This window comes from Alternaria ventricosa, assembly GCF_023758065.1.
Source record: "Alternaria ventricosa strain BMP 2768 chromosome Unknown scaffold_35, whole genome shotgun sequence".
NCBI lineage: Eukaryota > Fungi > Ascomycota > Dothideomycetes > Pleosporales > Pleosporaceae > Alternaria > Alternaria ventricosa.
In genome coordinates this window covers 183191-199087 of record NW_026055715.1, presented here as the reverse complement: position 1 = coordinate 199087, position 15897 = coordinate 183191, and the positions used below count along the sequence as shown (strand labels likewise).

Below are 15897 nucleotides of genomic sequence, written 5' to 3'. Positions count from 1 at the left end.
TAGCTTTATCTTCTACCTCTAAAGCTTTAGATACTTATAAGAAGATATCTAAAGGCGTTAGTATTACTTAAAGTAATAGAGCTAGTAATTCTAGTAGCGTAAGAAGATAGTAAGTAGTAGTAGCGTAGTATACTATATAAGCTGTAGAAGTTAAGAAAGTAAAGAAAGTAGCGCTAGTAAATCTTCTTATTATATTATATTATAATATAGTATTGTATAAAGAATACTAATAAGATATAGCTATTATTACTACTTTTTATACTATTGTCTAAACCTAGCTACTTTCTAGCTACCTATCTTAAACATCTTGCAATCTCTATATACTTCTCTAGGCTAATAACCTTATTAACTCTATTAATATATAGCTAGAAAGAGTAAGAATTTTAAATAATAGCGCTATTTTTAGGCTTATAGAGAGTATTAAAGTTCTAAGCTCTTAGAGCTTTTAAAGTTATAATATATTACTATAGTAATTAATAAAATTCTGCTATAATTAACTTATAATACTATAGTAAGCTAGATATTAGCCTTATAATAGCTTTACAATCTTAGAATATATACACTATTACTACCTTAAAATATATATTAAAAATTTAAGTTATACTCTATTATTCTATAAACTCTTTATAGTATAGTAGTTACGCCTATTACTATAAATAAAGACTTTGCTATCTCTATTAATCTAATTTTATAAGCGTAAGACTATCTTAAATTAGACTTATTTAGCGTTAAATAGTCTTAATAAGAATTAGATTAGAGCGCTGTAAGTTTTTTTTTGCGTTTAAAATAGACTTAAAATATTTCTTTTTACCTTTTATATTAGCTATAAGCAATAGTAGTAATAACTATAATACTAGATAATTATCTATATAGACTTTTTTTAGCCTTACACGTAATCTCTAGTCTACTTAGCCTACTTCTAGCTAAAGTCTAATAGCTCTAAGCTATATACTATACTTAGCTATACTATAACTTCTTTACTATTACTTTATATAGTTATAATATAGGCTAGTAGTTACTTCTATACGTATAGGCTAACATACAACGTACACTGTATTATACTAAAAAGTAGTGCAGTTTGTTAGACACGCTGGTCCTCTACAGCGTAAATAGTACAACGGGAGGCTTTTTTTGTCAAACGGTTCCCCCCTCACATAACCATTGCCTGGAGCATGTAGATATTTGCACGATTTTAGCGCATCCGCGAGTTTGTCGAACGATACTAGGACCATCCCGTCCTTTACCTCCACATCTTTGTATTCCAATCCAGTGAGTTCGCACCATGATTTAAGTTTGCTTTTAAGCTCGTCTGTCCTCGGGCTCTTCATCGTGTGATAGAGCCTCACCCAGTAGAATTTGAACGATTGTCGACTTCCCGGCGATATTTCGATGAGGTTGCAAAATTGAGTGGAGTACCTTTGCATCCGCAGCATGTCGAGCGAGTCTGCGTCCTCCATGTACAGTAGGAGATCTCTTGTACCCTTTGTGGTGCCGCCGTTGGTATTATCCTTGAAACCAATATAGCGTACTTTCGAAAAGGGCTCTCCAAATGGGTAGATTTTCGGCCGCATACCTCCCCATCCCCAGATCTCGAGGTCGTTGAATTCCTCGGCAGTTTCGATAAAAAAAGTTGCTACATGGGGCAGCACCGGATCTCGACGGGACGGGGCACTCGCTATCTTCACGGTTCCAGTCGGGGACTTGGCTACTGTCGAAACGCCCGGGCTGGTCGAGGTGCAGCTGCGGGATGTCGCGTTCTCTTCCAGTCCAGTTCTGTCCTCACTCGCTGCTTTTCCTCGGGTCAGGTCCTGTGGCGCTGTTCCTTCTGGGTGCTGAATCTTCGTCTTCGCCTCGTTCTCGTCTTTCTTCCTCTTTTCTTTGAGCCTCTGGTTGACGACCCTTAACTTTCTGTTGTAATCTGACTGGACTTTTACCAGGTCCTGGGTAGTCAGGTTAAGACCGAAATCTTGCTCTGTCTCAGCATCTGCGTCTTCCATCTCGTTGTGCTCGGGTGTGACTCTAGCGACGTCATCCCTGGCGTCCTCCAACGAGGCATCGGATTGCAGGTTCATAATGATAAGTACATGGAACGAGATCTGTAACGACTTGTCCTACGATGCCACTGTGACGACGCGTTACTAACAAAGACCTCTCAGATAGCAAAAGCCCGCCCTTACCGATTTGAAGACTGTTGTAAGATCAAGCCCGCTGCAAATTTGATTGTGAATGTACTTGTAGTGAAGGGTTCTAGAAGCCGGGAACCCGAGGACACAAGTATATCGTAGCTTGTGCGTCAGGACTATCGACGGTGTCCTAGCGTATTGTAGAAGAGTTGTGTAGCAACGGCCTGGATTGCTCGGCTCCGGGATATCAGGCTTAGAGTTCGACTGACGAAAAACACCGATGTGTGTTGCCTAGAAGTTCCAAGATTAGAGCTGGGTACATTACTGTGAAAGACTCAGCTACTTACTTTTCCAAAGCTGCAGCTCTGAGATCTGATCTTGACAGGAATGATATCTAACAAGCTGTCGAACATGAGAAAACAATAGCGAGTAGCTCTTATATAGCCTCACAGTCTTCCCTCGGCCATGGTACGTAGAAGTGTCCTCAAAGTGCCAAGATGGAGGTCCATCGGCAGCCCCATCGGCAGCTCCATACGGTCCCGGCTTGGTACATGGTGATGTATATGAGAGGTCTTTAGGGGTTTACCGAAGAGTTGTGCTAGACTCCTGATATTGTCGATCTATTTAGATACTTATGCAGGGAAAAAAGAGGACCTTGAGTGTCTCTAGATAAGCTCGAATGGCGAGCCGGCTGCACCCTCCGTATGCAATCATACGACTTAGAGGAAGGGATATGCTCTCGAATGAGGAGGACCGCAGCTCCAAGAGCTCCGATCATTAATGTTATCCTAGTCGTGATACAGCACATGAAGTATGAGGCTACCGTGGAAGCTGAGAACCACCGAGAAGAACCCCCAAATCTCCTTTGCACAATGTGCCGGTTCCAAAAAGTGGTTCACGGCTGCGTGAACATGAAAGCAACACATTGACTAACTGAAAAGAGGTCACGAAGGGACCAAGTCTTACTCAAGTGGATGAGATGAAAAGGTACCTTGGGACGGTTCCAATATGCCTACCCGACGGCTTGAATCCTCACATGTCACGACTTTTTGATGTTGGCAAGGCCAGATGACGCATGCAAGTAGAGTGATCACGTCCAAACGCGCGCGTTACGTTGCTGTTGAGGTCCGTACCTAGGTAGTATGCACGTTCGGATGAAGTTCCCGCGTTGCAGTATCACCGATGCGCTAAGATATGAGTATGTAGGCTAATCCCTTTCCGTAAAATGGACCCTGAGAACTTCAGGAGCGACACTCCCGAGGTCGCTACCCCACCGGACAATCCGCAGCACGCGAACTTTCTAGCTATGAGCCATTACCATTCATACCTTAGCCGGGCCCCCGCGCAACGTCGCTGCGTGTAATTTGGTCGGAAAGTGGTGTAGCCGAAGCCGAGATCTGGCCAAAGCCGCGTGTGGCTCTACGCGGTGTTCCCGCCGCATGGACCGAACATTCCACAAGATTCACCGTTCCGTTTGCGCCTGGTTCCGGTGTCGAGGCAACAATGCAGAAATCGATTTGTAGTCCCAGAGGCCGGCAGGCCGAAGGATTGTAGGTACGCCAGGTCAACTCAGGCTCTCCGCTCGGATTCCGAGGGCTGGATCCCTGCTTATTGCGATATGTCTGATTCTGAGTGTAATATTCACTGTGAGCTTGCCGGATGGACTGGCCGCCACTGACGAACAGTGGTGTTTAGATGCCGATTTATGTCTGGCTCTATCGCGCTTAGCTCGTCGCAGATTCTTGTATATATTCTCAAGGAAATTCTCCTCTCTTTCACGCTAGAGACACAGTTCTTTCCCAACACATCCATCGATTTCGATATGAAACGTCTTCGCTAAGTCCTCACGCAAAGTCCTCACGCAAAGTCCCCACACAAAGTCCTCACGCATAATGGCTAAACGTAAACGGGTAATGCATTACGAATCTTCTTAGTTGACACGAGCTGATGAAACAATAGAAGGTGCCTACTGGCGGTCCCAAGGTAGCTTAGCTCCGAGTGGCATCACATCACCTGCGCAGGTACATTGATTGACAATTATGCCAGACTTCCTCGCGTCCGAAGCCAGCTTCTGACAACATACAACGCACACCTATCGAGGTGCGCAAGTTCCATGACGGACGGTGTCTCCTCTTTTCGGTCAATACAAAGATGGCGCCAGCGCGTCTAAACGCGCTTGCAGAGTATCTGGCAACTTTACAAAGACCTCCAGACATCATCGCGATTCAGGACCCACCACCCAAGTTCGCTTTCAAATCCTTTACATCGTATGGCAATCTGTATAGCGCGGCCGACGATGATGATGGCAATCCTCAGGTACTAACCCGAGACAACGATCCAAGCACTTACACATACCGAAAACCATACAGCCGTACACCCGCAGCGGAGAAAAAGATTGTTCCTTTGTCCAAAGTTGCTTTCTTAGTTCAAAAGTCTCTCAGAAGCTGTCGAATCCAGGAGGCCATGGGCAATAACAAAGGGATCCACTCTACGCTTCGCGTCACACTTGCCGATGGATACAGAATGGCTTTCCACAACGTCTACAACCACGAAAAGCGCCTTGATGTGGTTGAGCTGGCAAATGACCTGATGAGCTCAGATCAGGCACACGTCTTGGTAGGTGACATCAACCTGCATCATCCGGACTGGGCCGGAAACGATCTCCCTAAACACAAGGTTGAAGCCAAGGCCAAATTATTCGTCCAAAAAATGAAAGAAGCTAGCATGAAGTGTCTCAACACCGGGGAGGTGACATATGGACGCAAGGAAAGAGATAAGTGCGACTTTGCGAGTACCATTGACGTTATTTACATCAAGGATGTCCTGGCCGACCAAGCGACACACGAGATTGTTCAAGGTGCTGATGGCTTCGATTCGGATCATTGCATCATGTCAGTTAGCTTCAATCTTGACATGCATCGCAGTACCAAGGACCGATATCAATGGAAGCGCGCTCGCAAAGATGCATTTGTCGCTCGGGTCGCAGAGGGGCTCAAAGACATCGAGGTTGCTGATCTTCCAGATGCCAACGCAGTGGAGAACGCACTGTACTCTGTCATAACTCAAGTTCTGGAACCGGCTATCAAGGCTCTCGTTCCGCGTGCTCCAAATCACCTCCCTCGGCCTAAGTCTAACTCTCAGGAGAACCAGGATACCCCGACGCCGGTGCAAGATTATCGCGAAAGTATTGAGATCGAGGCATCAAGCAGCCGCGGCATCTTTCATTTGGCACGAAAAGTAAACAACTGGAGTGAACCTCGCCAATTAGCCTGTACACCGGACTTCAAAGTGGGCAATAAGGTCATCAAGCTCAACCATGAGAAGGTAGACGAGTATGTAAATTCGACATGGACAGATAGCCGGCCCAAAGGCCCTCCCCTGAAGCCCGCGTTTTGGACGAACGATGTAAGCACCGAATGGCTCTGACTAGTCACTTTGTGTTATATAGTGGTACTGATATACGGACAGTCCGAGCCAGCCCCCAAGCCTTCCTTCCCGCTACCCCACTTGGACCCTCATCGAGAGACTGTCGGCCTTTCTGAGGAATCTATCACACTCAAGGAGCTATCAGACCTGATCAGAGATCTTCCAGACCACAAAGCTTTTGGTGTCGATGGCATACCCTACGAGGCATTGAAGATGTGTCGCGAAATCATCGCTCCGTGTTTGCTGCATATCTTCAACGCCTGTTTCCGGTTACGCATTCATCCAGACCATTTCAAAGACACTATCACTATCATGATAAAGAAGCCCGGTAAGCCCGGTGATCAACCGACTTCCTACCGGCCAATAGCACTTCTGAATACGATCGGAAAATTGTACGAGCGTCTGGTCGCCAATCGCCTGAAAGGGCTCGTCATCAAACATGGCCTCCTACCAAAAACTCAATTCGGCGCACCAGGCTTGAGCACTACTTTATCTCTTGAAACTCTGAACAACACCATTTACCGTGGCTGGGCGCTCAAGAAGAAGGTGAGCATCCTAGGTCTAGACATTTCCGGCGCCTACGATCACATCAACCGCGAGCAACTTTTGCAGAGCATGATGAAAAAGGGCATACCTGATTGGCTGATCGAGATTACATGGTCTTTCTTGTCGGATCGTCGAACATATATCAACATGCCCGGATACGAGGGCGGCGAGTACTGGATCGATGTCGGCATCCCGCAAGGAAGCCCACTCTCGCCACTTCTCTACCTTTTCTATTCCGCGCCTCTGTTAACTGACTTCGCCCGGGAACACGGCGAAGACACAGTCATGATATTCTCGTATGTGGATGATACCTACCTCGTGGTCACCAGCGATTCATATGAGCAGAACTGCACATTGATGACCGATATCCACCAACAGCTCAACGAATGGGCTACAGATAGCAATCTGCACTTTTCGACGAGTAAATACCATGTCATGCACTTTGCTGTGCCTGGTTCAAAGGGTTCCGATGAGTTACCGGCGATTCCAGGCTTTGAGAATGTTGTCATTACCGAAGACCGGACTAAGGGTGTTCTTCGTGAGGAGCTGGTAATACTTGGGGTCACTTACGATTTCAAGATGTTTTGGGAACCACACATCAAAGAAGTAAGCAAAACAGTCGCCTTAGATTATCAGGCTAACATTGAATAGATACAGAGGAAAGTTCGCGTTGACCTAGCCAACTTCAAGCGATACGTGGCGGGCACCTGGGGTGCTGACCTCCTTGCTCGACGCCAGCTTTACCTGTCGAAGATCATCCCCAAGATTACGTATGCCGCGGCAGTATGGTTCCTCGCTGACCCAACCGACACCGAAGACAACCCACGCTATCGCTGGAGCCTGACGAAAGACAGGATGAAGATGCTTGGAAGCTTACAGATTGAGGTCCTCTTGGAGCTTACTAAGTCACGGAAGAACACTGCTGTCCAGACCATGGAGAAGGAATTTCATGTGCAGCCCATCCTGCTGAAGCTGTACAACATTGCGATGAATCATCGCTGCCGACACTACGCTCTTGGCTCATATCAGAACATACAGGAAAGCCTTAAGATCGACTCTCGGAACGAACGAGCATGCTCGGATCAAAATGCCTTAGATAATCATCCTTATGCGAGGCTCTGGAAGCTTGTTGCTCAACAGATCGACGACATCCGTTCGGACGCACAACGGGACCTGAGCGTCGGCGAGTTTGAGAAACGATGGGCCAACCCATGGAGACGCGGCCAATGGATCAAAGAATACAACAACTTGTCTGTATTCCGAACCGCCAAGGAGTGGTGGGTTCAACACCTCCGTGAACGTGCTCATGAGTATAAGCACTTCCACGCAGCGCACACACCAGACTTCGCCGACCACAGCCTCAAATACTTCATCAATCTGGACGCTGCTCAGAGTACCATGGGGCTTTCTCTCCGGAATGGCAATATCGAACTCAAGTCTAACCCCTACTGGCAGATTGTTAGTGGTGATTATGACGAGATCTGTCCACTGTGCCACAATTACATACATACCGCCCAACATCTGGTGTGTCACTGCAAGGCGTTGGTAGAAGAGAGGAAGCTTCTCCGGGCCGCTGCTGGCCATCTGAATTGGGACGATCTGCTCAAGGGCGACCTAGAGCTTACCGCGTCATGGGCGATACTGTACTTCGGGATCGAGCGATACGACAAGGTACGAAACAAGAAGGCGTATCAGTTCCCGCGTGATCGCACCTTAATTGGCAAGAAGTAGTTCGGCAAGATGAGAGGTCTGGAAACGACTTGGTCGAGATCTGTCGAGGAGGAACGCAGAAGCTTGGTGGGACGGCAAGAAGCAAGAGGGGTCTATTATGTGGGAAACTAACAGCGAACTTGGGATTTGTTGCATTACAATAGTATAGTCTAGTACACCATATCCTGAAAAATACATGCTTTACCCCCTTACGGTGCCTTGTGCCCGATTTTGCAGACTCCGTTTGGTGAAAAGACGTCGAAAGACGCCCAGCTTGTAGGTCAGACTGCCATCCTCAAAGACGCTCATGCTAATAAAGTAGTTGAAGTCGTCCCAGGACCGCTGGGAGATTTTGAGATTTTGATACATTTGGTGTATATTGCTATCGGCACTGAGGCTTCTGGTGGGTTTTGGCCTACTCCCTTAGTAAGCTGTTTATGTCCTTGTTTGCTGACATCTGTAAGTACAGACTAACAACACATTGCTTTCGTAAGTCTCGACCGTCGCAGACAAAGTCCCAGCAATGAGCCAAATTGCTAACAGTCACCAAGGAGGCCTCGCCAAGAAGGGAAACTTTGTGAGTCTACCAGCCGTCTTTCCTAATACCTCTACACGCCCCAAAAGCGTTTTCACAAACGTAGACTGAACGCTCGGCGAGTAGACATCAAGCAACGCCTACATCAGTATGGTACATCCCGACCTCAAGTCTTGACCGCGGTGGATGAGATGCATACTAACCATGACTAGTCAACGCCTTGCCGCATTCAATCTGTTAGTTCGCGACTGACTCCCAGGCTCCGATGTACGGAGTGAAACTGAGTGGTGATAGTCAGCCATCAACATAACACGACTCAAGGTTCGCGATTGACCCTGTCTCTTCAATGTTGCTCGGGTTCTAACCAGCAGACGCTAAGTAGCCGACAAAGACGACCACTCCGTATGTGAACATCATTCAATTCTCTTTTGCGAACTCTGACATGTTTACTGAGAAGGTCACAGCTCAGTCCTCAAGGGCGACTACGATGGTAGAACGCCAACACAGCTGCCATCCATTCGACAGCATCGTAAGCAATCCAATTCAGCTAGTCTAGTGTTCAATAAAGTTGACAACTACAGATCACACTGGAGGCGGGCCTTGAACGCCTTGTCCCCTTCAGTCCATTCATCGCCACTCTGGCCAAGGATTCTAACAAACGCCTTACGCTGGCACATAATAGCTGCCTTTATCTCTGCAGGTTAGATCTCTATTGCTTAAGCTGGATGTGAGACATCTACTGACCTTGTACGTCGATAATGTAGGCGGAGCCGTCTGTAGCCTGAGCTCGTATGCGAAGTCGTGGGTATAGATGGCGTGGATAATCGACGGTGCGTCTGGAATAAGAAAGACGTCCGAGTTGACAGTAATACTCACTCGAACAGGATCGCCCTGGGCAGGAAGGGTGACGCTGGCGATGCGATGACCATCCCATTGCTCCCTTCGGAGCGGGCACGGCCTGCGAAAGAACTCCTGCGTACGTTTCAACCTGTCCTCGAGAACGAAGCTGTGATTAACCTCCTTTTTAGATGTCGCCGGCAAGTTGCTCGAAGGCTCGGCCATGACAGAGGACCATGGAAGGTCTCGGTCCACGCAGTATGTGATGTTCAGTTAGCCTTGTGCATTGCAATCGCTGACCAGCAAAGTCGGGAGCCTTTGCGGCGGCGGCACAACAATCTCGACAGTATCGACAGTATCGACAGTAGCGACAGTCTTGGCAGTCTCGGGACGCGACACAAGTAACCTCCCGTTTCGACGATGACTATAGGCCTAGCTAATCGAATAAAAGGACGGGTGAGGCAGGCCTCGAGAGCTCTGATGATGGCCTCCATGATGGGTATGTACAGCACAAGACAACTGCCATTCGATCGCCGTAGCTAATGGCACCCAAGCCTTGACGACAGTCTGCACGACAATCACCAGGACAGCCTGACCGAGGGCTTCCTTTTCGGGTATGTACCGTAGTCGACCAAGTATTGCGCGAACACCGGCAAGCTGACTAGCTGTAGCAGCAGTCTCGGGGCGGTCCATGGAAGCTTCGACAAGGTAGATAGACATGCTGGGGATAGTCTGGACGCCAGCGAACTGACTAGTAGTAGCGACGCGGTACGAGGATGCGATCGATGTAGGTGTGGAGGCAGGTAGGCCCGACATGGGTTTGTTCGCAAGACAGTAAGCTGACTGATAGTAGGGAGGCGATACGACTAGCAATAAGATCAGCTTCAGGTAGGCATGTACAGAAAGCGGAGGCCTTTCGCTTGAGTGCCGCGAGCTAATGATGCTAGACTTGCCAACGCCAGGAGGACTTACGAAAGAGGTGTGTACGTCAAATGAAAGTACGTTGCTCGCAAATCAGCAAGCTGACTGGTACCAGCGGCGACGCAGTTGAGGGCTTATTCGGTGTGCGTATGTACGGCGACCGCCACTCACTTGCCTAGACGCCAGCAAACTGACGAATGGCAGCGGTGCAGCTTTCAGTATCGGATTTGAGCTGCTGTTTGCGTCTTGTATGCATAAGCGAAGTCCTTTGCGAGTCGGCGAACTGACTAGTGGCAGCAACGAGTCTTTGGATCTCTGATTTTGCCGTAAGCTGGTAAGCTTGGAAAAATTATTTGGCGCCGATCAGAAGGGCTGACGAGCAACAGTGGGATGAGGATGGAGGTGGAGGATGGAGGGTGTATGTGGTACGTGAACCGCCACCATCATCGAGCCATCGACTGACATGATTGTCCTGCAGCGGAAGCACGATTTTGCAAGCTGAGATTTCAGCATTTGTACGTGGCGCCGCAATCGCGGTCTGAACCGTAACGCCTTGCTGACAAGACTGCAGTGTCGCTTCGCGATCCATGGCTCGGTCGGTCACAAGCCGTCGAGGACATGGTAAGTTTAATGACGTTCTGGGCAGAGTCGCATGCTAATAGATACGCAAGTAATCGTATTGTAATCCTCCCCGCTGTGGTGTGGGTGGACGTTGGTGTGTGAGTGTGCGATGATACACTGTTGCATTGCTGGAGGTGCTAACGTTGATCACAGTCGTGGGACGGTTGCCTTGCCGCTCCAAATTTTGAAAGCTTTGACCACGCCGGAGGCAGCAGCGCCGAGGACCCGAGCCTCGGCCCGCCCGACGCCTGCACCTGTACGTTCTCCCATTGCCAGGCAACATGCACTTCTCCGTCGTACACTACTGACTTTGACACACAGCCGAACGTGGGATTTTGACCTTTTTGGAAATACGTCTTTTTGTGTACTAGCAACGGACCTTGCTCTTTTTGGACTAGTTTGCGCTGTGGGATTGGTTTGCTAATAAATTATGCCAAGGGCACCAGGTGGAGGGTACGATCCGGAGACTCTGGGCCCGCAGATTGTGGTGTCGCTCGATTGATTTCGGTGCCGCCAAGAGTCTCATGGATCATGCAGCAGCAGTACCTTCACCTGGTGGGCGGTCCACCTTGATCATGTTCCATTTGCTCGTGATATTATGTCGAGTGAAGTTCGCGTCGGTGTGCAAGCCATCCTTGGAACCTACCTAGGTAGGAAAACACTGAATACCTTGGAGCCTACGTTGACGTTAGGTCACCCACTTTGCAAGCTTTCATGTTGATGTAGTCCGCAGCCCTGGTAAGTCCTTTTGTTTTTCGTGTATGAGGCGTGTGCACAACCGGGGTTTACGACGAGTTCACGTGCGCGTTCGTGGTTCGTCGTACCAAGTTACGTGGTCTCGCTACCAAGCTGCGCGAACCCTCGCACGTACTTACTTAAAACTCATCGTCTTCTGCTGTGCCCTTTCCATCTACTCCGTCCAGTCTCACCCACGTCGACACACTGTTCGAAATAGTGATCCGGCATACTGTGCACACCGTACTCAGGCACGACTCCTCTCAGTTAGGAGCCTTCACACACGAATACAGTACTGCGGTGACGCACCAGACACTCCAGCAAACAACATCACAGCTATCGCAATTATACTGTATACTGAAGTACTATCTCAATAACCTGCCCGAAACACTACACCGCAGTCTGGATTGAAGGCGCACTCTCTTCATCCTGAACGACTTCTTTCAGACGCAAACGACTAGGAGCGACGGCGTGTCTTCCCAAAGCCTCCACGATGTCTGCCTTCTTACAATTGCCTCGCGAGCTCCGCGACATGATCTACGAGGACTATTATTCGATCGAAAACGGCTACTTCTACAATGCTGAGCAAGACAAACTTACGCAGGCGGATAGCTCGCCTATACAATCGCTGTCGTTATCTCTTACCTGTCGACAGGTCGCGTCTGAGGTCCGAGGCCTCGCCTTTCGCACCAACACAATTACATTCTCGACGTCACACTCGCAACGAACACAGGAGGCGGCAGCTGTACTTCACGCTACCGTAGGCGAAGTCATGCACCAAAAGCACATCATGATCTATTCGCTTGTATCTCAGCTACTCACACGCGACATGGCCGAGCTAGCGGCCAAAGCATATCCGCAATTTGCGTCAGTGTTCGACGATTGGACGCCTCAAAGCGACATACCTATTCTTTACAGGAAGAACTTTCATTGTGGAGAGGCCCCTTCGGTCTGGATTGATTTCAAACACCACATTCTAGATCTGATGTCAAAACATCCGTTGTTCGGCAAAAGAGCGTCTGCTATAACTAGACTCTGGGGTCCAGATATCGAGTACTACACTCTCCAAGCGAATGATGCGTCATCGAGACCTTACTTCATCCCTGGCTTCATACACGACGTTCTGAAACTAGTGTCGAAGCATGTCTTAGCCGTCACAAGAGCGTTGATTATACCTCGACTCTGGGGTTCAGATAGCGTATGCCGCGCTACTCAACTGACTCGTACATCACCAAAGCCTTGGGTCATTCCCGATCCCGTCGAGCTGAAGCGATTAGCACACATCGTCGACGTTGAACCCACGCTACCGTTTTACGAACCCAAGACGAAGTACACCTACTCTGCGGCTTCCAATGCGCTTCGCTTCCTTCGCACGCTGCCAGACGCTTTGCGTAGTGAGATAAGGAGCCTCACACTGCTCGAAGACCACGAATCTGTGGCATATGCGAAGTGTCATGGAAGAGGGTTTATTGGTCTGTGTCAGTCCAACCCAAAGCTTCGCGTCAAGCGCGTTGTGAGTCTTTGGCAAAACGCGTTTCCGGTCACGCCCGAGAAGAAGATGGATTACATTTTGGCAAGCCAGTACCCGGAGTACATGTACAATGTCGTCAGCGATCCTTTGCTTTCCAAGCACATATCGAAAGCTCTCGGGGCATGGATGGCGGAAACAATGGCCTTGCCGTCTCTTGGAATGCCAGAAGGGTCCTATCGCCTTGTCTTTGATGGCGCGCCTACTTTGCAGCATACCTCTGATGTATTCAAAGTAGTGCAAAGAGACATCGCTTGGCAATCTGCCCTTGACGAGGCCTACTCTCGTGGCTTGTTGCCTGCACCCTCTTGGCTGGAGCGACGGCTTCGTGTAGGCTACCTATACGAAGGACTTCCAAATTTCGTCCAGAAACTGTCAGACGAAGAGTCACTCATCACTTGCAACTTCGATCCCGGTTTACCATTTGATGTCGCCGAAATGTTAGAAGAGCATCGTACATGGACCATGTCAGATTGGACGAGGAACTGGGACACGCACGAGCCGCGCGAATATGAGACAGAGGCACCGCTGGCACCATGGCATACTATTCGATATCAACGCATCTTTGACTAGGTGTCTGCGCGTTATAACCGGCGGTTGAAACCTGATAGTTATGGGCATACAGATATGGTGGGCGATGCGGCTCGATCTTCCAGTAATTTAGATTGATCAATTCATGGAATCATCGCCATTCTACTTGCATGATTTTACTGTATCCCTTTGCGCCTGATGATAATTTCACCGCCAGCCCCATTTGCGCTAATCTCCGCATCTGAACGCACGGAGTCCCTCGTCAGAACTGTTCCAGAAGTCGCATCGGTGGGAACAATGACAGCGCGGTGGTCTACGTTTTAAGTTAGAGAAATCACAGGTCACAGAGCAATATTACTCACAGTTGCTCGACGGGAGTCGAAATGATCGTTTCGATCTTGGACGAGAAGTCGTGACGAACCCCCCACTTCAGACTCCTCCAAATGGGCTCCCAATGAGCACGGGTAATGTGCTTGACATGGCCGGTGAATGTGACATGCGGGATAAGACGAGTGTCCGATTTCGCCGCCGTGTACTTCGCATACAGCAACGTGAAGAACCAGTCAACGAATTCAGCTTGGCAAGAAACCTCGTACAGAGGGTACGTAGACCACGGGTCAGCCCACTCTCTGTGACCGTGATCAGAGCGACCGGTGATAAAACCAAACTCCAGGAACTGGAGTTTGTCCAAGCCCATGAGCATCTCCAGCGCTAGTGAACCCAGTCGGGGTGTGGTTATCGGGGCGAAACCGATGGTCTTGGTGCTTCCGTATCCCAACAGCCGGAAGTACTCTAAGTTGGACATCTTTAGAGATATACGGCGAAGGCTGTTGAATGGGAGGATCTGAATCCTTGGGATCGTCTGGATAATGTCTCGTCCGTAGTAGAAGTGCTTCGTGGTAGATTGCCACGTAGTCTGCTGAAGCTCGATACCGAATGCCTTACTGACCAACAACAAAGGTTTCAAGCTGCCCTTTGGGTTGTATTTCAGGTGTTGCGAGCATCGGGCGGAACGGCAGAATGCGCTTGCATATTCCATGGACGTTCCGCGGTTTCTGACATGCAATCCCGAAGGCCAAATGAGACGGGGATCCAAAAGATTCTGCGGACGTTCCTGGCAGGTTATAGGAGCGGACATGCTCCCTGCGTGCGGCTCGCCTTCAGACGACCTTAACAGCCTTATCGGCCTGTACTCAGACGCCCGCGGATCACGCTTGCGGGGCCACAAGACTGGCCCTACCACAGCTTCGAATACCATTTGGCGAAGCTCTGCCGGTAGGCGCATGAAGGGAAATTTCTGGCCGGAGAAATTGACGTAGTCCAACCAGAGTGCCGTCTTGCGTACAGTCGTGCCGTAGTATTGTCTCAACCACTGCCTAGCTGGTAGCCATGAACACCATATAGCACCGTAGCGGTGGATAAAGAGCTCTTTGTTGCCGTTGATCAGCTTCCATCGGACGCTGATATGGAAGGATGTGTGGTCCTTGTCGCTGTCCGGTACCACGAGCGTGAAGAACTCGACGGCATGTCTCTTGGGTGACCCGGGCATGATTCGAATCTGGTCCGTGTTACCGAAGAAGGTAAAGCATTTGGATCGCTCTTCGTGAATCATTCCACCGAGTGTGTAGAACGCTTTCGAAAGACTGCGGACGGACACCTAACCATGTTAGCTACTTTATTCCACTATATTCAAGGACTCTGGAGGTGGACCTACGGATTTGGTAGTTTTTTTGGGTTCTGGTCTCGAATCGTATGCTCCGGTGATGTCAAGGTCAAGCACATTGGGCATCTTGAGTTCCTGGGGATACTCCTTCAACATCTGGAATCTTCCAACGGATGTATTCATCGTCCCTTACTCGAGTTCGCGCTGTCGAAGATAAAAAGATCTGGATGAAGGCGATGCTTAGGTGCTATCCGAGATGCCACAACAATGGTGCGATGTAGTCGGGGGCCCGCTTCATTAAATACGTCCCATAATCCAAGTACACAGCTTTATTTCGGGATGAAGCAGCTGGTTTGTTCATGGAGTGGACCTCAGAACACATCGGTATCCCACTGGCGAGCCGAAATGAGCAGTACACCTGGGCACCGATCCCGAGATATGAAAAGAATCTGGTATTCGAGCTCTTCGTGACGTCGCCTAGGTTTCAGTACATACCTTCAACATCGTCGTCCATGTTTGACAGTCTGAAATGCAGGAGGATAAGCGCACCACCCACCCACCAACAGTGTGGACGTATCCAGTCTTCCGGCGGGGTAAGATCAATGTGGGGCTGCGCTAGAGGGAAATGCGAAGCTGTACCCTACCCGTCGAACCACCTGGGCAGGTTCATGCGCTTGCTCGGAATGATATCACGGAAGTTTTTTGTAACGAAGTGTCATAG

At 49.1% G+C, this 15897-nt stretch overlaps 3 protein-coding genes across 3 annotated transcripts; 1 reads left to right on the top strand and 2 right to left on the bottom strand.

Moving 5' to 3' along the window:
• Positions 1–819: 819 nt before the first annotated feature.
• J4E93_010786 (uncharacterized protein) lies at positions 820–2072 on the bottom strand (the record flags this gene model as incomplete). The annotated part of the gene is made up of 2 exons (XM_049348662.1): positions 820–823; positions 1189–2072. 2 exons carry the CDS (start codon positions 2070–2072, stop codon positions 820–822), a joined length of 888 nt encoding a protein of 295 aa, XP_049194227.1.
• A 9914-nt stretch (positions 2073–11986) lies between these two features.
• J4E93_010785 (uncharacterized protein) lies at positions 11987–13555 on the top strand (the record flags this gene model as incomplete). The annotated part of the gene is made up of 1 exon (XM_049348661.1): positions 11987–13555. The coding sequence occupies one exon, from the start codon at positions 11987–11989 to the stop codon at positions 13553–13555; it is 1569 nt and encodes a 522-aa protein (XP_049194226.1).
• Positions 13556–13871: 316 nt separating this feature from the next.
• J4E93_010784 (uncharacterized protein) lies at positions 13872–15302 on the bottom strand (the record flags this gene model as incomplete). The annotated part of the gene is made up of 2 exons (XM_049348660.1): positions 13872–15170; positions 15294–15302. 2 exons carry the CDS (start codon positions 15300–15302, stop codon positions 13872–13874), a joined length of 1308 nt encoding a protein of 435 aa, XP_049194225.1.
• Positions 15303–15897: the final 595 nt, after the last annotated feature.